This window comes from Equus przewalskii, chromosome 17 (assembly GCF_037783145.1).
Source record: "Equus przewalskii isolate Varuska chromosome 17, EquPr2, whole genome shotgun sequence".
Lineage (NCBI taxonomy): Eukaryota > Metazoa > Chordata > Mammalia > Perissodactyla > Equidae > Equus > Equus przewalskii.
Genome location: NC_091847.1, coordinates 19,026,208 through 19,049,449, shown reverse-complemented (window position 1 = coordinate 19,049,449; position 23,242 = coordinate 19,026,208). Strand labels below are relative to the sequence as shown.

General features: G+C 35.4%; 1 protein-coding gene across 14 annotated transcripts in view; it reads right to left on the bottom strand.

Moving 5' to 3' along the window:
- The window catches only part of R3HDM1 (R3H domain containing 1), a 115,029-nt gene that overhangs the window by 55,738 nt on the left and 36,049 nt on the right, over positions 1-23,242 (bottom strand). For 5 of the 14 annotated variants that reach the window (XM_008516914.2, XM_008516917.2, XM_070579615.1 and 2 more), the window contains 8 exons: positions 22,873-22,910; positions 22,739-22,789; positions 22,406-22,632; positions 19,789-20,043; positions 16,388-16,539; positions 12,977-13,078; positions 10,145-10,438; positions 3,964-4,087 (listed from right to left, as the gene is read on the bottom strand). In XM_008516914.2, coding sequence (XP_008515136.2) covers positions 3,964-4,087; positions 10,145-10,438; positions 12,977-13,078; positions 16,388-16,539; positions 19,789-20,043; positions 22,406-22,632; positions 22,739-22,789; positions 22,873-22,910 — 1,243 coding nt within the window. The remainder of the gene's footprint in view (positions 1-3,963; positions 4,088-10,144; positions 10,439-12,976; positions 13,079-16,387; positions 16,540-19,788; positions 20,044-22,405; positions 22,633-22,738; positions 22,790-22,872; positions 22,911-23,242) is intronic. The other 9 variants (XM_008516916.2, XM_070579609.1, XM_070579610.1 and 6 more) reach the window with 5 other exon arrangements.

Genomic DNA, 23,242 nt, shown 5'->3' with positions numbered 1-23,242 from the left:
GACCGGTTCACTGTGAGAAATGTAAACCTCTCAGACAGTGCTACGGCCCCGAATCCAACAGCTCAGGAACAAGGCCAATTATTGCAAAATATTAAACATATATGGTAAAGCTGCAAACTTTTCAAAAGAGTCATAAGAATGAAAGCAGCTACACAGAAAACAGCCAGGGCCTCACAAACCTAAAATCTTTGCTATACTTACTACCTGCAGGAAAGGTTTCTTTATGGTATACCAGCTTCTTATATGTAGTATACTTTATAGCATTCAAGCTGTAATTTTATGATAAAAGGTTAAGATAATAAATGCCTATCATTGCAACGGCAAGTAACCAGATCTTCTGCAATCATTGCTTATGACTCCAGTTCTTGACAGTAAATCCTAAGCTATTGCAAACCAGTTCTCCAATATTCCACCTGTCTGAACTAGAAATGACTCACATAAGATGGACACACAGAATCATTGAATTTTAGAGTACACAGAGGCTTCAATAGACAACACAGTAAAACTGCCTTACTTTGCAAGTGAGTAAACTGAAACCCAGTGGCTTTAAGTGATATGCCTAATACCAGTTAGAAATGATTAAGGGCTATCAGGATTTGACTCCTACTTTGTTTTCTTTCACCTTACACATTATCCAAAAAGCCTTATGTAGCCAGAATTTCTTCTGCTTCTGTTGATGGGGGTGACTCAACCTTGTTTTGAATGACCATGGTAGTTTCACATTCATAACAAAAGATTTGTATATTCATTCCCCAGCAGTAGTGTTAGTGTTCATTTCAGTTCAGTTCCCATAACAGACAGGAGGTTTACTGCCAAGGAGACTGATAACTATTGTGGTCCTCTGACACACACACGCACAGAAGACCAAAGCATTTTATCCTTGAGATAGTTCCCCAACCTCCTCCCTACCCCGAAAAGGGGAAATGACAGGAAATCCTACATTTCTATTGCTCATACGTCAAGTGGGTTTGTTAATTTAGCGCAAAATGTCTTTAAATTCATATGCAAACATTTAAAAATTATTTGTGCCTCAGTGAAGAAAAATTGTTCCAAATTTATCAATGTTTTCATTATTTGAAAAACTAATTTCATCCTTTTATGTAATAAAAGGATGCTTCTTGACTAAATGCTTCTTAACTAAATGGTTGACAAGAAAAAAAATGTCAGAGATATGACAAATCATTTCTAAGTTTAATCAGATTGGGATGGTGGAATATAGGCAAATAGGGAAAAAAAGAAACTGAGAAAGTATGATGTTTACACACAAAAATATAAATTACTGAGATGGAAATTGCTATAAATCTGTGAATAAAATCAGAAACAAGGCCAGCGCAATGGCATAGTGGTTAGGTTTGGTGTGCTCCACTTTGGCGGCCCAGGTTCAGTTCCTGCATGCGGACCAACACCACTTGTCAGCAGGCATACTGTGGTGGCATCCCACATACAAAACAGGGAGGCTGGCGCTTCCTCACCAAAAAAAAAAAAAAAAAAAAATCAGAAACAAAACACTGCCTTGTTCATTTCCCAGTGCATTCTACTTTTCTATTGGGGGACACACAAATGTAAATGCACATTTTCCTGTAAGCTTTGACATAAAAAATAACCTTTAGATAACTACAAAAAAAGTCTTTAGACTGTTAACTTTTTAAAATAGTTCAAATCCTACTAATTCTATAAAAAAGTTCAATGTAATTACAAACACAAAATTGGCACTGGCACTACTGAACTTCTCTTTAAAGGGAAATTTTCTATTACACTTATTAGTATAACAAAATTTCTTTCCCTTTCAGATAAGGATGCTTTGAGGATTTATTTCTCTTTTATCCTTTAGACTAAATAAGATTCAACTAACTTAAGCCATAAGTTAATAGGATAATACATAAAACAACTTGAAGGACAAACTCTAGTTATAAAGTGCTATATGATGATTGACCCTAAGAGTCAAACACAATGTCAAAAACTATTCAGACATATTCTCTTTTCTGTGCCTGTACTATCCAGATACAACCTGACTAACTTATTCTTTCCTTCCGTCTCACCATAACTAGCATTAGAAAACCTCAATTAAAATATCACTGATGATAAACACATGCTATCTGGCACACAGATATTTTGGCCCTCAATTAGGAGGGGTGGCATTTTCAGTTGTTTTCCACTAAGTGGGAATATTTTTGGCAGAGACACATTTGTATAAGCACACTGGTCCAAACCTGTGATTAAAAGTTTTAATTTTGTAGGCAGTTTGACAATGGAGAGGAATAAAAATTTAGCCACAGAAAAGAACAAAACTAATAAGCTCACACAAATATAGAACAAAAGATCTTTGCTTGCCTCATTATTAGGGTGTACTAATGAACTAAGTTAATTAGTCACACAAAGTATTTGAATGAGGAGAGTGAAAGAAAGTTTCTTTTTTCATGATCATGACATTAGCTATAATCTGCATTATAACTTTGGAAGAAAAAAATCAAGACAAAAGCAATATGAAAAGTCAGTCACTGAGGCCCAGGAAAACTCAGAAAGTAATTTCTGTTAGAATAAAACAACAATGTATTTAAAGCTAATGAGCAGTGTCATGACCAATGTTTCCATTTTAAAGAACAACTTTTGATGCCTTTCAAAATTAGAACATATACTATCACATTATTTAAAGTGGACTGTATTATTAAACTTCAGGAAAACCTGAAAGTAAAGGGAGTCATATTTGAGACACAGGACAAATTCTCAGTTGGCTAAAATGACCAATGTTTGTACTCAACATCCTTTGGAAGAACATCTGTCACACACACAATAATAACACAATAATACAAAAAAGGGAAGAACCTACATACTAAGTATAAGACAACCCCTAGGAGCAACAGATTAAGGACCTGGAAGTTCTTCTGCAGGGGTGATAAGTAAAAATCCTATCTGGTAAAGGAAGCTGGTGAATCACAACGATCACTGAAGACTGCACAAGTGAGGAGAAACAAGAACACTTCTCATCAGACTGTCCAGGAAAGATGTCTTTCTCCTGAAGCTGCAGTAACCCTTCAGAGTTCTGTACCATATCAAGAGCAAGAAACTGCCCAGTTGGAGGTAGAAGGTTATGTGGCCTCAGTGGGCTACACTGACATAGACTGAGAGCCTCCAATGGTGACAAGCAGCTCAAAAGGCTCCAAAGAAAGGAAAAAAAATTCTACTTTAATACCTAGAGTTATGAAAGGCTGAAAAAATACCTTATCAAACATCTGGGGCAGAAGTACACATCTAGGTGGGAAGCATAGAGAGAAATAATTTCAGTAAAATAGGTAAGACAGCTTTTTACACTGAGATCACAGGTGTTTTCATTGAATGCTTAAAGAAAATTTGAAAGGGGCAAAAGGAAAATAATCTTTTAGGTTTTAATATATTTGACATGCCTAGTATTAGACTGCATTTAGTTTAAAAATATCTGTCACTATACAGCCAGCAAATTGAAAAAACACAAAAAAGATATGTGAGAACACCATTCCTTTTAAAGGGATTGCTAGCGAGACTAAGACATCAAAATCTCTCGCTAGGCTAGAGGTCTCCATCAAAGGTTCTTTTGGTCCTTGCTTTTGTTAGTCGTTCGGGAGACATCTCAACTTGCCTCGCCTCTTTTGCTGTTACCACAAATGAATTACCAGGCCGCAAAGGAGGCTTCAACCACAATGGCAGTGAGGACCAGGAAGTCGCTCATCACCCTGCTCCGCCTGGGACAATCTTCTCACTGTGGTTCCCAACCCTTCAGCATATAAACCTGACAGTGCAGTGTATCTTGGCGGGTGCTAAGATTTGCTCACTCTTTTAGTCTCACTGGTCTGCACAGCCACATGTATGCACATATCTGAGACCCCTGATAGAGTGTGACAGCATCTTAATAGGAAGACTGAAATAAAGCAGGATGAAAAAAAGCAATACCCACAGCTAAGAATTCACGACCTGAGAAATACTACTCACCTGTCTGCTGTGCAGGCTGTGGCAGTGCTTGGTTTAGATGGGAATTGTAATGGACAGAAGGGAGTGGGCGATACTGAGGTTGACTGGAGTGATAGTGGCCTGGAGCACAGTAACAGGCTGGCATCTAGGATAAGTATTGAGGGAAAAAAACGAATTTTATCCACAATGGAAATTTTTTTCTGTGAGAAACATAAGAGTATAATGAATAATAATTCTTTTCAACACTAATCACCTGAAAACTGATTTCCTTAGCTTTACTTGAACTTAAAATTTAAAAAAAAATCCAAACATGTAAGACGCCTATCAATACTGTATGCTCACCAATCAGATGTAGTAGATTTTAATTTTTTGGCCATATTTGTTTCAGATTTTGCTTCCTCTCTTTTACAAAACTAAACACTACTGAAATAGCTAAAGGCTCACTCCAATATTCCTTTGCTCTATATTCCACAGAAAAAGCATTATCCTGTAGTTGGTGTATATCATTCCTATAAATGTTTTTAAACTTCTACTATACGTAACTTCATGCAACTTATTTTGCAATTAACATTGTATTTGAGACTTATCTTGGTTGAAACATGTACACTGGCTCACTCAATTTAACTGCTGAATAGAAATCATTGTGTAAATAAGCCAGTTTATCCATTCCCAAACTAAGGGACAGTTGCACTGGTTCCATTCTTTGATTTTTCTCACATTTCTAATGCAAATTAAAATGCCAATACAAATTTTATTTGTCAATTATAACTTAATAAAGCCGGGAAAAAATGCCAATAAAACTAGCTTGATTTATTTTTTCTTCCAGAGCTATTTATATCAGTTATAAATTTCTCCTAATCTGACTTAGTTTGGGGTCTAAAATAAACAATTAATCCAGTGATGTAGAAGTATGTGGTAAGTCAACTTTATTAGGTTCATGGGCTCTCTTAGGTTCTGCTCCTCTGACTGGATACTTCTAAAAGAACACAGATCTGTGGAGATCTTAAAGAGTGCCCATTTCATCTGGAAACCAGCCAAGCACAGAATTTCTATTCATTTGTAAGCCAAAAACCTCCTAAATTTACTGTAATATTCTTCTGTTTCTGAAACATTTGACACAATACATATGTGATCCCGTAATTTTTCTTGGCGGTATCAGAAAGCAATAGGTATATACTGATTTCCATAACTATAAATTTCAGTACGTATATGTATAAATAATACATTCTTTTCTCCTCTTAATTAAAAAAAAGACATCACTGTTTATGGCAAAAATTATAACAATATTTTTTGTTTATAAATACATATTGTATGTACATGCAATATATATGACAACAGCACAAACAATGGAGAGAGGGTAAATGGAATTATACTGCTAATGACTAGTATATTTTACTTGCAGTTTCATATGAACTCCAAGTAGATTGTGATAAGCAAAAGATACATATCATAGTCCCTAAAGAAACCACACAAACACAAGATTCAAAGAGCTACAGATAAAAAGGCAATAGAAGAAATAATACGGAACGTTAAAGGAGGTCAAATAATACAAAAGGCAGGAAAAGCAGCAGATAGGAATAAAATACAGATAGGACAAATGAAAAACAAATAGCAATGTGACATACCTACATCTAACCATGCCCATAGATATATTAAAAATAAAAGAACTAGACACTCCAATCAGACTGGATAAAACAGCAAAAACCAACTACATACTATACGTAAAAGACAATTTAAATACAAAGGTTGTAAATAAGACGATGGAAAAAGACATACCATTTAAATGCTAATTAAAAGAATGACGAAGCCATTATATTAAAGTCAGATAAAATAAGTTTCAAGATAAGACAGAGAAAAACATTTCATAATGATGAAGCAATATATCAGGAAGACATGATAAATATAAGGTACAGGTTCAAATACTATTAAAAAATGACAGCATTTAAGGTAGAAATAGACAAATCCACTATCATCTATTAACAGAACCAGACAAAAATTACATAAGGATGTAAAAGATCTGAAAGATGCTATTAATCACATTGACTCAACTCACATTTAGAGAATACTAAATGTAAAAACAATAGAATACGAAAGAAATTAAAGATGATCTAGGTAAATGGAAAGCCATCCCATGTAAGATGGGAAGATTCAGTATTGTTCAGATAGCAATAACACCCAAAGCAATCTACAGATTCAATGCAATCCCTATCCAAATTCCAATGGCCTCTTTTGCAGAAATGGAAAAGTTGATCCTCAAATTCATATGGAATTGCAAAAGACTTGAATAGCCGAAACAATCTTGAAAAAGAACGGGGTTGGAGGACTCACATTTCCTGATTTAAAACTTACTACAAACATACAGTAATAAAACAGTGTAGCATTGACATAAAGATAGAACAGTTTAAAACTGAGAGTGCAGAAATAAACTCTTACATCTATGGTCAACTGATACTCAACAAAGGTACCAAGACTATTTAATGGGAAAAGAATAGTGTCTTCAACAAATGATGCTGAAACTAATAGACATACACATGCAAAAGAATGAAGCTGGATGGTTACCTCATATCATCTACAAAACTTAACTCAATGGAAAAACGACCTAAACATAGGAGATAAAACCATAAAACTCACAGAAGAAAACATAGGGATAAATCTTCATGACCTTGGATTTTAGCAAAGGATTCTTAGATATGACACCAAAAGCATGAGCAACAAAATGAAAAAGTGGATAAAGTGGACTTAATCAAAATTAAAAAACTTTTGTGCATTAAAGACACCATCAAGAAAATGAAAATACAACCTACACAATGGGTAAATATACTTGCAAATCACACATCTGATAAGGGTCTAGTACCCAGAATATATAAGGAACTCTTACAACTCAGTAACAAAAAGACAAAAGCCTGATTACAAATAGGCAAAGGATTTAAACAGACATCTCTCCAAAGAAGATATACAATGGCCAAGAAGCACAGGAAAAGACGATCAACATCACTAATCATTAGGAAAATGCAAGTCAAAAGTACAACGAGATACCAACTTCACACCCACAGGATGGCTATAGTAATAATGATGATGATGATGATGATAATAATAATAATAATAAAAGGTAAAAAACAAGTGCTGGCAAGGATGTAGAGAAATTGGAACCTTTACATATTGTAGGTGGGAATATAAAATGGTCCAGACACTGTGGAAACAGTTCGGCAGTTCCTCAAAAAGTTAAACAGAATTACCATAAGATCCAGCAATTTTACTCCTAGGTATATACCCAAAGGAATGAAAACAGATACTCAAACAAATATATGTACCTACCTGTTCATAACAGCACTATTCACAATAGGCAAAAGGTGGAAAAAGATGGATTTGATTGCAAATCCAGCAAGAGTTGAAAAGATGAACAAATTGTGATATGTACATGCAACGGCATATCATTCAGACAATATGAGAAATGAAGTAGTGATACAGGCTACAATGTGGATTAACTCTGATACATTATATTAAAGAAGCCAGACACAGAAGGTAACATATTGCATGATTCCATTAACATGAAGTACCCAGAATAGGTAAATCCATAGAGACAGAATGCAGATTAGTGGTTGCAGAGGCTGGAAGGGTGAGGGGAACGGGAAGCAATTGCTTAATGGGTACAGAGTTTTCTTTTCGGGTGATGAAAATGTTTTGGAACTACAGAGAGGCGATGGCTGCAAAACATTGTGAATGTACTGAATATCATTGCATTTTTCACTTAAAAGTGGTTAATTTTACGTTATGTAAACTTTATCTCAATTAAAAAAATGAAAAAACAAAAAACCCACGAAACACTAAAATGATAGAATACAAATTTTTTTCAAGTACACATGAATCATCCTCCAAGAGACTAGATGCTGGGACAAAAAATAAGACTCAACAGATTACAAAACACTGAAATCTTAAACAGGATCCCTGAGGTCATGGAATTAAAATAGAAATCAGTAACAGTAAGAGATCTAGAAAGCCCCCAAATATGTGGAAATTAAACAACACACTTCTAAATAAGTCATGGGTCAAAAAAGCGACACACAAAAAAGAGAGAAAATATTTTGCACTAAATGATAACAAAACACAACATATCCAAATTTGTGGAATGCAGCTAAGATGGTGCTTATTTTCGAAAGGGACAATCTAAAATCACTGATCTATGCTTCTACCTAAGAAGCTAGAAACAAAGAAGCAAATTAAACCTAAAATGGGTAGGAAGAATAATAACAGCGAAAGCAGAAATAGTTCAAATAGAAAATGAATAATAAAATCAATGAAATTCTGAGTTGGTCTTTGAAGAACATCAACAGAATTGATAAATCTCTAGTTAAACTAATAAAGGAAAAGGGAGAAGACTGAAATTACCAATATCAGGAATTACAGAGGTGATACCACTATAGATCCTAAAGATATTAAAAGTTTAATAAGGGTATATATGCCAATAAATTCGACAACATGAATGAAATTGATACAAACTACCTAATCAGATCCAAAAAGAAACAGGAAATTGGAATACTTCTGTACCTACTGAGAAATTTAATATGTAATTTAAAATCTTCCCCACCAAAAAACTCCTCATCCAGATGGATTTATTAGTGAATTCTAGCAAACATTTAAGAAGAAATAGTATCACTCCTACACAAATTCTTTTAGAAAATAAAGGAAGGAACAATATCTAACTCATTTTTAGGTATCACCCTGACACTATAACCTGAAAAGGACATCACATGCCAACTACAGACCAATATCCTTCATGAACATACTCGCAAAAATCCTTAAGAAAATATTAACAAATTGAATCCAGCAACATATAAAAAAGGTATCATGAACAGGTGGGGTATGTTCCAGAAATGAGAGATTAATTTAACATTCAAAAGTCAGTCAACATAATTCGCTATTAATAGAGTAAAGGGGGAAAAAAATCACATGATCACTTCAATAGACGCAGAAAACCATTTTACAAGATTTAATACCCATTCACGGTAAAGACTCTCAGCAAACCAGAAACAGAAGAGGATTTCCTCAACCTGATAGAGGGCATGTACAAAAACCCCACAGAGGGGCTGGCCCCGTGGCTGAGTGGTTAAGTTTGCGCGTTCTGCTGCAGGCGGCCCAGTGTTTCGTTGGTTTGAATTCTGGGCACGGACATGGCACTGCTCATTAGGCCACGCTGAGGCAGCGTCCCACATGCCACAACTAGAGGGACCCACAACAAAGAATACACAACTATGTACTGGGGGGCTTTGGGGAGAAAAACAAAAAAAAATAAAATCTTAAAAAAAAAACCCAAAAAAACCCCCCACAGATATTATCACCACTGATGGTGAAAGACTGAATGCTTTCCCCTAAGATCGGAAACAAGGAAGAATATGTACTTTCAAAACTTATTTTTAAGCTAATACACCGATTCTAGGGATTTTACTTCCACCTGTTGGGCTGTAAATATACTCAACATTGGAGCTCCTAGCTAATGCAACAAGGCAAGAAAAAGAAAAGGCATGTAGACTGAAAAGGATAATGTATGTAGAAATAACCTATGTAGAAAATCCTAAGCAGTCTACAAAAAAGTACTAGAATAATTGAATTCAGAAAGTCCATAGGATACAAGATTAATATACTAAAATCAACTTCTACACTAGCAATTAACAGAAAATTAAATTTAAAAATAATCTCTTTTAGAATATTATTTAAAAACATTAAGTACTATATATTTAATAAAATATATGTATACTTCTATAATGAAAATTACAAAATACTGTTAAGAAAAATTAAGGAAGCTCTAAGTAAGTGGAGAGAGAACATGTTCTTGCATTGGAAGATTCAATAGAGTTAAAATGTTAATTCTTCCCAAACTGATCTACTTCTTGAAATGCATCGTTTTATTTTTATAATGCATTTACCTTATTGGTTTCTCTTAAGCTCAATAAAACAAAACAAACCTCTCAGAGTCAGAAGGAAAGTCAAAGGTCACACGGTTTAACCATCCTATTGAAGTGTCTACCTGTCATGTGGTTGTCTAGCATGCACTACAAAATCTACAGAGAAGGGAAGATGACAACAAGCTTGTTTACACATTTTTACAAATTCTCTCCACGTGAAATTAAAAATACACGGTCTAACGTTAAAGCTGATCTTAAATGAGAGGACTCCATGGGAGAGAAAAGATGACAAACCAATGTACCTGTGGTGAGGGCTGCTGAATATATCCCTGCTGCTGGAGCACAGGCTGGCTGACAGGATGACCAGAGGCAGAATAGCCAGCAGTAGGGACTGGCTGCCCAGGAGGTAGGGGAGGAGGAGGAGGAGGAGGCGGTGGTGGTGGTGGTGGTGGAGGGGCTGCCGTCATGATATAACCAGACTGCTGTGGAGACTGAAGAACAACAGTGGACTGGAACATGGTGGCATGAGGGTCAGAACCATCTGCAGATGGCTGGCGGGCAAGACTCATGTGGCTAAACTGAGACCCAAGGTTGTCCTGTTAAAAAAGGGAAAAGTCAGAAATCAGTAAGTTTTCCATATGGAGACCAGACTTATGAAAAAAAAAAATTTCATACATCTTAAGATGAGTTGCAGTAGGTATATATTACGGAAATCATACATCTACAACAGACACAATCTAATAAAAGAACAGCTTCAAGAAAATTAGAACTCTAAGACATGAAGGTAGGACTATTACAATGTCCTCATTACAAATTACTTACGAAATATATCTAATGGAAATGTATAGCATGCAGAAAAGAGTTGAGTATAACAACATTCCACAATAAAAAATGAAAAGACACTTATTTAAATGAAGATTAAAGGCACATTAGGACGTGGAAGGGAAACTGAACACTTTTATATTACACAATTAACATTTTCTGAAAGGTCTTCAAAGACCAGTAAGTAGCAAGGCACAGTACTAATCACTTTTCGCTTTAAATCATTGCTCCTCTTCTCAGAGGGCAAGATTCAGGTTCCATGCATCTTTGTAATTCCTATCACATCAATCAAATATACTAGCAGGAATTAAATAAAATATATAAAATCCATGCACCCTGGTCTTCTAATCTCTCAAGAATAATTTGGCCATAAATTCTATTCTTCCCTAGTGTTTCTCAGTCTGTTCCTTAAGTCAGATGTTAGACAAATGTAATCCAGATGGCAGTTTCTTACTGCTTTCGCTGCTTGGTGAGCAGGCCAACGGTGCCCAGCCAAGATAGGGTTATGATTTATATGCCATCTGACAAATGCTTCTCTAATTCAACAGTGTTAGGGCCAGTTCTGACAAGTCTAGACAATATTAACTGAAATGACAATAATGGGGTTAAAATGGCACTTCTCTGCTCCCAAGGAGCTACAGACTGACAACGATATATACCAATTTTGTTAAAGGGAAAAATTTGAAAAAAAGTTACTTAAAAAATTGTGGCAATTAAGCTGTCAGATCAAAGTTGACATGTCTATAATTTCTATAGTCTCCTGGTTTTTGCAAAGTAAATTAAGGCAATGGAGAAGATAAGGGAGTGAAAAAGGAAAACGTGATTTAATGATTGAAAATATATGGCTTTATTTTTCCGAAATGGTTGCTCTGACATACTCCAGCACTATTCACTTAATTCAATGAGTAGATTCAAAAGGGAAAAATATACCTAAATATACCTACTAGCTGTAATTACAAAGTAACATGATCAAATATTTTAAAAAGAGATACCATAACTATCACCACCATCAGAGTCATCTTGGCAAAGTCATTTTCTTATTCCAACAATCTGCGATTTCTCTAAACATTTTTGAGGCTTTTATGCTATTCTTTTTAATGTTGTCAACCTTCTTAATGTTGGCAAAATTTCATTTTTTCAGACTGGAAGTGATTTTTGAAAATCACTCAGAGCCAAGGCTGATAAATAAGGTTACCCTCAGCTCAAAGCAAAAACAGCCCCAATAAAACAAAACGTTTCTAAAGTGTCAAGTGATTTTAAGATATAGCTTATAATTTAATTTGAAAGCAGTTTCAAAAATATGATAGCCATATAGTCTGAAAAATATCAGCATCACTGAAAAAAGTATATCGGCTCTTAGGCAGATTCGTTTTTTTTTTTTTTTTTTTTTTGCTGAGGAAGACTCACCCTGAGCTAACATCTGTTACCAATCTTCCTCTTTTTGTATGTGAGCTGCCATCACAGCATGGCCACTGACAGACTAGTGGTATACAGTCCATGCCTAGGAACCAAACCCAGGCCACCAAAGAAGAGCGCGACAAACTTAACCACTAGGTCACTGGGGCTGGCCCGGGAGACTCATTTTAAGGGAAGGAAATAACATTTATTCAATACCTCTTTCATGTTAGGCACTGTGCAGGAGGTACTTTACATTATTGTCTCATATGCTTAGTAACTATAGATGGTCACACAGAGAACACATGGCAGTGGAGGCCCTGAGCTTTTATAGAGAAGTATAAACTTGGGGCATCCTTTGAATTAAAGAGGGTACCATTACTTTATAGTCATGGATCAAATATCTAGGAATATTCTTCTTTGGAAATGTATTTAGAAGCATGTCTGACGCAGTTGTAATCTCCTATTCACCCTAATAACTGGTACTAAGTCTACTGCACCCATGGGACTGCAGAAAGAATAGAAAGCCTAAACCCAGATGACAGCTGAGCTGCCACCCTAGGACTGCACAGACCTGCACTGACCTCAATGAGAAAAGTAGCTAAAATATCTTAGGCCTAGAATAGCCGACCTGAAAACTACTTCATTATAAAATATATTTTATTATAAAAATATAAATCTTCAGGAAAAGATTAGGGTTTATAAAATAACTGTAGTAAGCCAATATAACAGATATTTTATGGAAGAGAAAAAATTAATTTATTTCTAATACAAGCTAGAAATACTTTTTCAGTATATATGCATCCCTGACTTAAAAAAAAAAATCACAAAAGATCAAATCACATAATCACATTCACGAGCATTCAGCACACATCCATCCACAGAAACAACGCAGGAGGTGAATAGAGATATAGTACCACGGAGTACTGCTGGGTGGGTGAGACTGGCAGGAGCGGGGATGGGTAAGGGACTGCAGAGCACTGAACAGGCTGTGAAGAGGGCTGCAGAGGACGAACAGGCTAAGAAATAACAGGTTGGCAAACAACGTTAATGTCAGAAGAACTGCATAAAATGGAACACTTTTTTTTGGCAATAGTTTAAATACATTTATAAAGTCACCTTAAGTAGAACAATATAGGAAACAATAAAAACATTGCTAAATGAAGAAACTCTACATGGTGAAATTCTTGAGAACATACCTATACTTAAATCTAATACGTAATTAGAAAGATAAGTTTTTCATAAAAATATTTCTCAGAGTCTCTGAAACAGGTACTTTAGACATTTCAAATCCTATTATCTAACCAAGACCCCTGGGTTAAGTCAGTAAAAGCAAAACCACGTCTCCTTACTTCCTGGTTTGATAAAGGGGCTGCTCTCCTTAATAAGATAACACTAAAGAATAAAAGAAAAACTTCACTCATTCTTATTATCAGACAGTAATAACTTAAAGAATGCCAATTAACCTCTCAATTCGATAAAGCATGATTAGATACTCTTTTGGAACCAAAGTGTCTAAATTTTAGCAATTCTTTAAGAAAAATGTACTGTGGGTACCATTAAGAATAATAGCCTAAAGAACAACAGACACATACATACAGACACAGGCACACACACACACACACACAGATCTCTTTTATATAAGGAAGATAAACACATTTTTCTTACAACTAAAAATTTCTATTGAGACCACATGTTAGGAGCCGAGAAACTGGTTACTTGAAATTTTTCCACTAATGAAATACTTCTGCATTTCAGGAAAAAAGAAGTTTTGTTTCCTGAGGGCATTCAAAAAAGAGGTGTTTTAAAAAATGAAAAATGTAATCATTTCTAAATCTTGGGGACTAGAGCTGGCCATCAAGAGGCTAACAATGACATCTGATTTATTCTCTCAATTTTACATTTCTGTAGTTTATTACAGAGGGGTAATGTACATATTGGCTTAAAGACTATCTTAATCCCCTTTATAGGTGGAAATCAGGCAGGTAAGTTAAGTGATCTGTAGACAGCTGTGTAAGTAAGCAGTGGAGAAACCCAGGTAATTTTATCTAATGAAAATCCTTTACTTTTGGTTAAAATGTATACACACGAATCTCCTGCTGGACACTATTTCCAAAGAGAAGACTTTAAAAATGTAAAATTACCTAAATGAGTAAGATTGCCCAGGGAGTAATCTAAATAAGGAGAAATTCTTGTGAGAACTAAGATGTATAATGAGTTGCACCTTTATCACAAAATCAACACAAGAGTTTCTAAAAAATCAAAGGCTTAGATTAGCTTAGAATCCCAAAAAACCTAGAATTAAAGTAAAAGTACTAAAAAAAGTAAAAGCTGAAAAGACCTATAGAGTAGCCACTGGTTCCTCACTAACCTCTTGACTAGAAATTAGTAGGCTTTCTAATGGATGGCAGCATGCATTATACTAAATGAGGCGCGATAGCTTTAGAACTTCCAAGGGGAGGCTATTCGCTGTGTTATTAAGTCAGACAACCATTAAGACATAACTTTTTTCCAGACAATTTGACCTACTATGTAAGTGTCAGATGAAACAAAACCTTTAGTCTGCTAGGAGATAAAAGAAAGAAGAGTTCTATGAGCACCAATGGCATAAATGAATGCCTGCCAGAGTGTCAAGTAGTAATGAGAAAAATGTGGGCTAGAAGACTTGCCGATCAAAGTGGAATTCTGACACCACTTAGAAAGAAAAAAACCTTAGCAACTCCCTTTTCCTACTTAAATTGCAACTGGCTGCAAAACAACATCCACTTAAAGTGACTGGTTTCAAGAAACGTAGCCTGTCCTAAGGCTTTGGAAGCCATGGCATTATTTTGTTTGGTTATTTGAGATTTCATGGATGGATTACCTTAGTGTGCAAAAGATAGCTATTGAGTATCATTTGTTCATCAGTTCTCTGTTTTTGTATCTGATGATGAATTATCAGAAACACCTGAAGCAATGCCAGGAAAATCAGCCATGGAGTTTGATGCATACCCCAAGGTTTCAAATTACAGCCCATTACGGCATCTATTTCTAAACTAAGCTGTCTACACCTTCACTTAGGATTGTCTTTTATAACTAAATCAGATAAAGTTATTTCTAAGAGATAATAATCTGAGATATACAACCAAAGACAAACCCTTAGAACTTTTTGAAGCTGCCAGACTAACATTATTTCCACTGAATGAAATGCAATGAAAATCAGTCCTTTTAAAGTTCCTGGTGAAATACACAGCACTGCAAAGACAACTGCATGACAGCAAAGGGAAAGGGAAACTCCAGGACAAGGCTGAATGAAGCCAAGGCAGAGAAGGCCAGGGAGGGCACTTCTTGTAGCCTAAGATGTTACCTGGATGTATTAAATCAAATGGGGTTGGGAAGTGGATATGGGAGTCTTTGGAAATAGTTTTAGGCAATTCACTCTACCTATACGAATTCATTTGGTGGTCTTAGAAGTGCATCAAAACCATAGAAGTCTTTCTACTTTAGATAAACTGCGTTGCCCAGTATCAGAAGTCTTAATTGCGAGAGGAACAATTATTTTCATGACTTTCAAAATATTTGAGAACTTGATCAAACTGCTCATACATTCTTCACCCCTGCAATACAAATGATATAAATTCCCATGTCCTCACTAGAGGAATATTTAGATAGACTTACAGGGAAAAAGAGGTATAACTGTACAAACTGTCTTTAATATGTTACACAATTTTTAACAGATGGAATGAAAGTATAAGAGTTTACACTGGTATAAATCAAGTTCTGCAAGGATGAATAACACATCTATAGGGGAAAAGCCTGAATGTGAAAATGTATGTGTAAACTCTAAGTGTTTATATCCAAATTCAAAATATTAATAACTGTGCTTTTGGTAATTCTAACTCAGAATGTTTTTGCCTCTATCATTCTAGGGTAGGTGGAATGGAGAGCACCTTGCAGAACTTGAGCAACTCAACTCAGTTTCTTCTGACTGCTTATCTGTTGACTCTTAAACCAACTCACTGCTTATTGGGATAATGAACAATCTTAGTGTTTTCTTTTATTCCTATCATCCACTTCTTGCTATTATGAAATGGGGATAAAATACTCACCACACAGGCCCATGAGATATAAAATTCCCTTCTTTCCAATATATATTCTGTATTTATTGGCTGAAAAGCCCCTGAAGTTAACTTCTCTTCCTATGAGGAGTGAGTGGGACACCGCTGGTGGAGAATATTTAAAGTTCTAAGAGATACTTACTCAGGCTATCTCAATTATAATTAGTGAATTTAGTCCCAAATATGCAAAGGCAGGTGAACTTAGCATTATGTAATCGTGGATATGTGCACCTGTGAGAAAATGTGATTAGCTGCTTGTTGTTGAGGTGGTGGGGGTGGCAGAGGAGGCTGAGGAGGTCCAGGCACTTGGGTTCTAACTGGTTGTTGAGTCATAGGAGGATTATACACAACTGGACTCCCATCTGGGTTTATGAAGGGCTGACCTGAAAAATTAAAAAAGGAGGAAAAAAATCGTTTACAATAGAGATCGAAAATAGGTCATTCTACTAACAATTTACAACACATTTCTACAATCTTTATTCACAACTCCAAAAGCCTCAAGTTTCTGAAAACCAAAAGATTTCCTTGGCTTGGGAAGCAAAGTCTGACCTTACATGAGGTATTAATAGTCTTTATTTTTCCCACTTAGAGTAAATATTCAAAAGTTTTGCTGCAGTGTTTTACTATAGGGGTGCTGCTCCAGAACCTACTGAAGCCGTTTTATAGTACATTGTATTTTCCAAAAAACTCTGAATTCTGAAACACATTTTGCTCAAGGGATTCAGTTATAGGACTGCGGTCCAGTGGCAATGCAATACATTTCAGTTTGAAGAAAACATGCTTCACTTGGGATACTCAGAAATTATTAACTGGCCTCTATTAGGCAGTGAGAAATATCTAATTTACAGACCACACTGCAGGTATTCAATAAATTAAACCTACATGAAAGTTAAAATGGTTGACAGTTTCAAATTTCAAATTGTGGACTTGACAGCAGTGTCCTTATTTTATGACTTCTAACTTGCAAAAAGTTGTAAATAATTTTTAAATTCTAAATAATTTCGTAAAATAATTTCTTTTTAATTCCAGTGAACTTTACTCATAGATAGGAGATAAAATTAGGGAGAACTTTAGTATTAATTTTGAGGCTTGTTCTTATTGCTTACTAATTATTGGGAGGATATATACACACACTTTTTTTTAGGGATTTGTTCTTATTTATTTCTTATTTTTCCTTCTTCTCCCCAAAGCCCCCCAGTACACAGTTGTATATCTTAGTTGTGGGTCCTTCTAGTTGTGGCATGTGGGACACCGCCTCAGCATGGCCTGATAAGCGGTGCTAGCACTGTGCCCTGGATCTGAACTGGTGAAACCCCCGGGCCGCTGAAGCAGAGTGTGCAAACTTAACCACTCGGCCATGGGGCCGGCCCCTATTGGGAGGATATTTTAAGTAACTAAGCAAAATAAATTTACTCTCTTTCTCTAACACATATATTCTGAAAAACTTTTTCTTTATTATATAAAAGTAGTATTTTTATTATGGGAAAATAACTGACAAATAGAGATCCAAAAGAAAATACGTCCCCCGAAATCTCATAGTTTACAATTTGGATACTTTCTTCCAGACTTTTTTCAATGTGTATATATATAAAGAGATTCAAAGATTAGTATTTTTCCTTACTATACACCAGATTATTTTTTAACAAAGAAAGGGCTATGTGAAATAAACTGACCATTGACTATGATACCCATTTGGAATGGGAAGAATACAGAAGAAAATAAGAGAAATTTGACTGAATAATATTTGCTTAAAGTGCCTTCAAAAAATCCTTTCTTCTATGGTAAATCTCTATTTTTTTTGTAAACTGATGACAAATAATAAAATAATATTTGGGAGAGAAGAATACACTGTTCCCTTACTATCAAGTGGGAAAAGTCCTCCAAAATCAAATTACTCTCATCAGTTTCCTGATAATTTATGTGATGGTTAGAGATACCTAAAAACAAGTCATATTGAGTATTTATTGATTAACAAATAATTTTGAAAAAAAATGGTAGAGAAAATTTGAGTGAAAGCACATTTAAAAGTAACTTAAAGACTGTCTAAAAAACATTGAATGAGTTGTAACGCTGCTCTCAAAAAGCAAAGAGATCACTTTTGGACTCAATTAAAATTAAGAATACAATTCAGTTTCAAGTAGATCAGTTTTTCACTCTGTCAATACCTACTCAACTGAATCTTTCATGTTACCAGAAACATACTAACTAATGTATTTTGAATAAAATACAACAGGAAGTAAAATAGATATTTTTTCTTTTGAGGAAGATTAGCCCTGAGCTAACTGCTGCCTATCCTCCTCTTTTTGCTGAGGAAGACTGGCCCTGAGCTAACATCCATGCCCATCTTCCTCTACTTCATACGTAGGACGCCTACCACAGCATGGCATTTGCCAAGCGGTGCCATGTCCGCACCCGGCATCCGAACCGGCGAACCCCGGGCCGCTGAGAAGTGGAACGTGCGAACTTAACCACTGCGCCATTGGGCCGGCCCCTAAGTCTATGAAGTTTTAAGGAAGGTTATCAAATGATTTAAGGTTGTTTTCATTATCTTACCAAACGATTGGGTTACGTTATTTTGAATAGAAACCAAGATTTCTTGTAATCTTTTAAAAAAATCACGTTTTCTTTATGTAAGTCATTTTTGCCAATATACATAATGAAATGTATTATGACTGCAGCTTTTTAATCTCTCCAAGGTTTGGTTTCCATATCTGTAAATGGGAATTTCACCTAACAAGGCTGTTAAAAAGATAATTAATAATGTATTTAAAGTATCTAACATAGTACAAGCCACAAAGTAGATGCTCAATAAATGCAAATTATCTAATTGCAAAGATTATGTGTTGTCAATATTAATTCATACTGACTACCTGTTTTCTTTTACTAACAAGATGTCCTTTTAGTATTTCCTCAGTAGAAAACAATTACATATTTAGAAGGACAATTACCTATAAGTTCTTTGCACTCCACTATATAATGAGTAAGAGCTCTTAACTTTCTCCTTCTTCATGAAATGCATACTATTTTCCCCAAGATAAAAATTGTTTTATCAAATAAAGCTCTTTCAAAGGTGGTTGTCTCATTTCTAGGAAACGAATTTTTTTTTTTTTTTTTTTAAAGATTGGCACCTGGGCTAACAACTGTTGCCAATCTTTTTTTCTTTTTTCCCCCCTGCTTTATCTCCCCAAACCCCCCACTGTACACAGTTGTATATCTTGGTTGCAGGTCCTTCTAGTTGTGGGATGTGGGACGCCACCTCAACATGGTCTGACGAGCGGTGCCATGTCCGCGCCCAGGATCCAAACCCTGGGCTGCCGCAGCGAAGCGCGCAAACTTAACCACTTGGCCATAGAGCCGGCCCCTGAATTGTTTTTTTATGTATAGTTAGGCCATTATTTTGGCCTCAAAGATGATGTCATGGATGCCACAAAAAATACTTTCTGATATAAATGTCTTTTAATATTTTTTAGCATAAATGTTTTTATTAAAATTCTAGGGAAAATGCTAATTACTCATGAAAAATTAAAAAGCTGACAACACATATACAGAAAATACATTTAATATGTATTCTTTAATTTTAAGATAATTCCTGATATCTCAACTGAAATAAACACCTTTTTCTGGATACCAACCTGTTTGTGGGTTGATCAGAATACTGCCAGGTGGTATGCCTGCCGCTTCCAAGGGAAGCAAAAAGAAGCTAGTGCTAGGAGGTGCGACTTGCCCATTTAGGCCACCATCAAAGGAAAGAGAACTATGAGTGCTGACAGTTGGATAGACGACAGGTGCGCCATGAGAAGACTGGCTGAGAGCTGTACCTGGAAGAGGCTGCTGGATGTGAGAAAGAGAGCCCGTGGATGACCCTACACTACCAGAAGACTCAGAACCTAGGGGAGGAGTAATGAAAAATATGGATTTTTTAAATCTCATATAAAAATGCAGGTTTCAAATATGTAACAATAAAATTCACATTGCATAACATGCAGTTACCACAGAAAAAGCACTGGTTATTTTTGATTTACTGTACAATTTTGCTTCCCCTCCCCACCATGAACAAGTTTAATACAGCAAACTGATCATGTAAGTTGTCAGAGAAGTCATAGCCAAAACATGCAACTTAAGCAAGTTTATAATAACACCAGCCACAGACAGCCACAAAAAGCACATCACCCACATTCCCAAAAGGACAAAGTTATGTACATTTTACCTTTTAGATTAATACCTAGGAATATACAGATTATAATTTTCCCCCAGGAAAAAGAACTTTAGCACAGCCAAATGCCCCAAACCTCTTATATCAGAAACCCCTTATCTATAAGAACACAGAAAGATTAAGAGTAGTGTAGAAAATAACAAAAATGATAAATTCTTTATCAAGAGAAACAATTGTTAAGATTCACTGCAGAATTTCATTTTCAGCTCATAATCATAGCATCTTACTAAAATGTAAAGTCAACTTTCAATTTTTTATCAAATCAAGGGACAAAGAGAGCATGAAAAATATTCCAAGTACTTATATTAGTATCAGCTTAAAATTTATTTCTCACTGTACTCAATAAACTGATTTGATAATTTATTTTTAACTGCTTTCGTGCCTGCAATCTATTTTATTTTCTATTACATTGAAACTGAAAATGTCACTGACTTTCAGTATAACAGGTAAAGGTGGAAAATCAGACAATGAAAGAAAGGAAAAGATTTTGAGGATGTATATAGTTAATTAGGTTTTAAATAAAAATGTTGACTCAGATGGAAAATCAATCAGTTAATGAGTGAAATAAACAAATATGATACACTACACAGAGTGTCTTCCCAAGGATAATTTCTATTTTGAGTTGTGCCAAAATGACTAATGACAAGAACTATATAAAAGATCTTTTTTCTTATTAAAAGAGTTAAATAATATTTCTTTTCATCTCTGAAGATAATACAGATTATAAATAGTACATGTTCTTCAAATGTTTTAATTTGGCAGTGTGTCTAAATGATTTTCCCACAATTCATGAGTAGTTTTTTTCTGTTAGGATGACTAAGTGGCCATTTTTCTAATAAATTCCCATTAGGTACAGATGCAAATTCCTTATATTCACAAAATTTACCTATCTTTAGCAATATTCTATAATATACACTAAGACATTTTTAATCTCGACACTGTAAGTTAAAAAGGTGACAAGTGCCAATCAAAGCCTTAACAACCGAAAGCACTGACTATAGTCAAGAGCTAAAAAAATACTGTCACCTTCAAATACACATCTCTCCCTTCAATTATAATCTGTACAACCCAAACAGGCTAAACAGAGAGTGCCTCTTCTGCTGACTTTCATGCTCATTTTGGGATAAAAATAAAAGATCCTTAAAAGAGATGTGAGCTTCTTTAGTATTGAAGCCAGTTAGTGAAAGTGAAAAGAGAAATGTTATGAGCCTAAATGTTACATACTCTAAAAGCAAAGAAGCTAGGAGAATGAGTATGTTATTAAAATTTCCACTCATTCATAATAATTCCATCATTCTGTTTTACTTTAGTTTTTAAATTCCTCAAAAACTCTTCAGCAATTTTTTTTCTTTCTTTTCTTTTCTTTCTTTTGAGGAAGATTAGCCTTAAGCTAACATCTGCTGCCAATCCTCCTCTTTTTGTGGCGGAAGACTGGCCCTGAGCTAACATCCATGCCCATCTTCCTCTACTTTATATGTGGGACCCCTACCACAGCATGGCTTGACAAGTGGCGTGTAGGTCCTCACCTTGGATCCAAACTGGTGAAGCCTGGGCTGCTGAAGTGGAATGTATGAACCTAACTGCTACGCCACTGGGCTGACCTCTCTCAGCAATTTTATTTATTGTTTGAATGACAAATGAAGAATTTTATCATAGAAAATACAATCACTGTTAAGTAGTCCTAGGTGAGAAACTATGCCTTTCAACTATAAATAAGCAACAAAGAATTTCCAACCACCTCTGGACACTCAAACATGAGATGACTTTTCATTGAACCAGCCTGATTAAGTTTATGTCACAATAGAGGATTCTTATTTTAATTGATGTTTGTACATTGCTCTCTCTCCCAAAGAGAATGAAACCCAAATATCAATAAACATATTACCTCTTAAGTATTTTGGAGGTGCTCAATGCACTGCTGGTAGGAATTCTGTATCTTAGGATAATTACAGAAGCCACATATGATAAATAACGAGCTAAGACAACATTAACGAAACAAATGTTTTGACTGCACAGTTCCAGACAGATATTTATACCTGTTTTTGAAAGCCTGCCTATGCTTTTGCTGCTTCCAGAACTATCACCTCTTGTCAAGACTGAAATTCCACTGAAGCTGCTGGCTTTGGTTACAGCAGGCTTGAAATTTCGGAGAGAGCTATCTGAATCCGTGCTGCTCCAGGGTCGTGGTTCAGAGTACTTCAGCTCATTCTCAGTGCTGCTTTGATGGCTATTTGCTGATCTCCCGGAAGCATCTTTATTGACCCTGTAATTTAGAAATAAAACTTTGAAAAGCTAATCGAGAAAAAGGGAGAGAATAAAGAAAAAAATGCTAAATTTTTCAAGACTGTATGAAAACATGCTCCCAATACCTAAATATCTGGCGCCTCTGCTGGGTACTACTAGCATCCTCGTCTTGGAGTCTGTTGGCATTTTAATAAGACATTTTTATTTTTATTAGCATCAGTCAGACAGTTACCAAAACAAATGTTAAAAATTCCCTTACCTTTTGTCAATAATATAATTCTCTTGGGAACACAGGGACTAAAAAGAAAGAATAGATATAAAAAGTTGAGCTTTTGTCAAATACATAATGCCATCTGTAAACCAATGATGACAATAAAAATCATGCGTAGTAATATTCAAAAATGAACCCATTTTCATTATTATATATTCAAGGTATACACCAGTCTGTGATTTCACTTTGCTTACTCGACAAATATTCTGATCACCGGTGCTTTTGCCCGTGGCTGTAGCAGTAAACAAGCAGCTATGCCTCAATGCAGCTTACAGCCAAACTCTTCTGGAGCTGTTAACCCTAGCTCAGGCAACCATCATTTTTCCTTGTATTATTACAACAGTCTTCTAACTAGTTT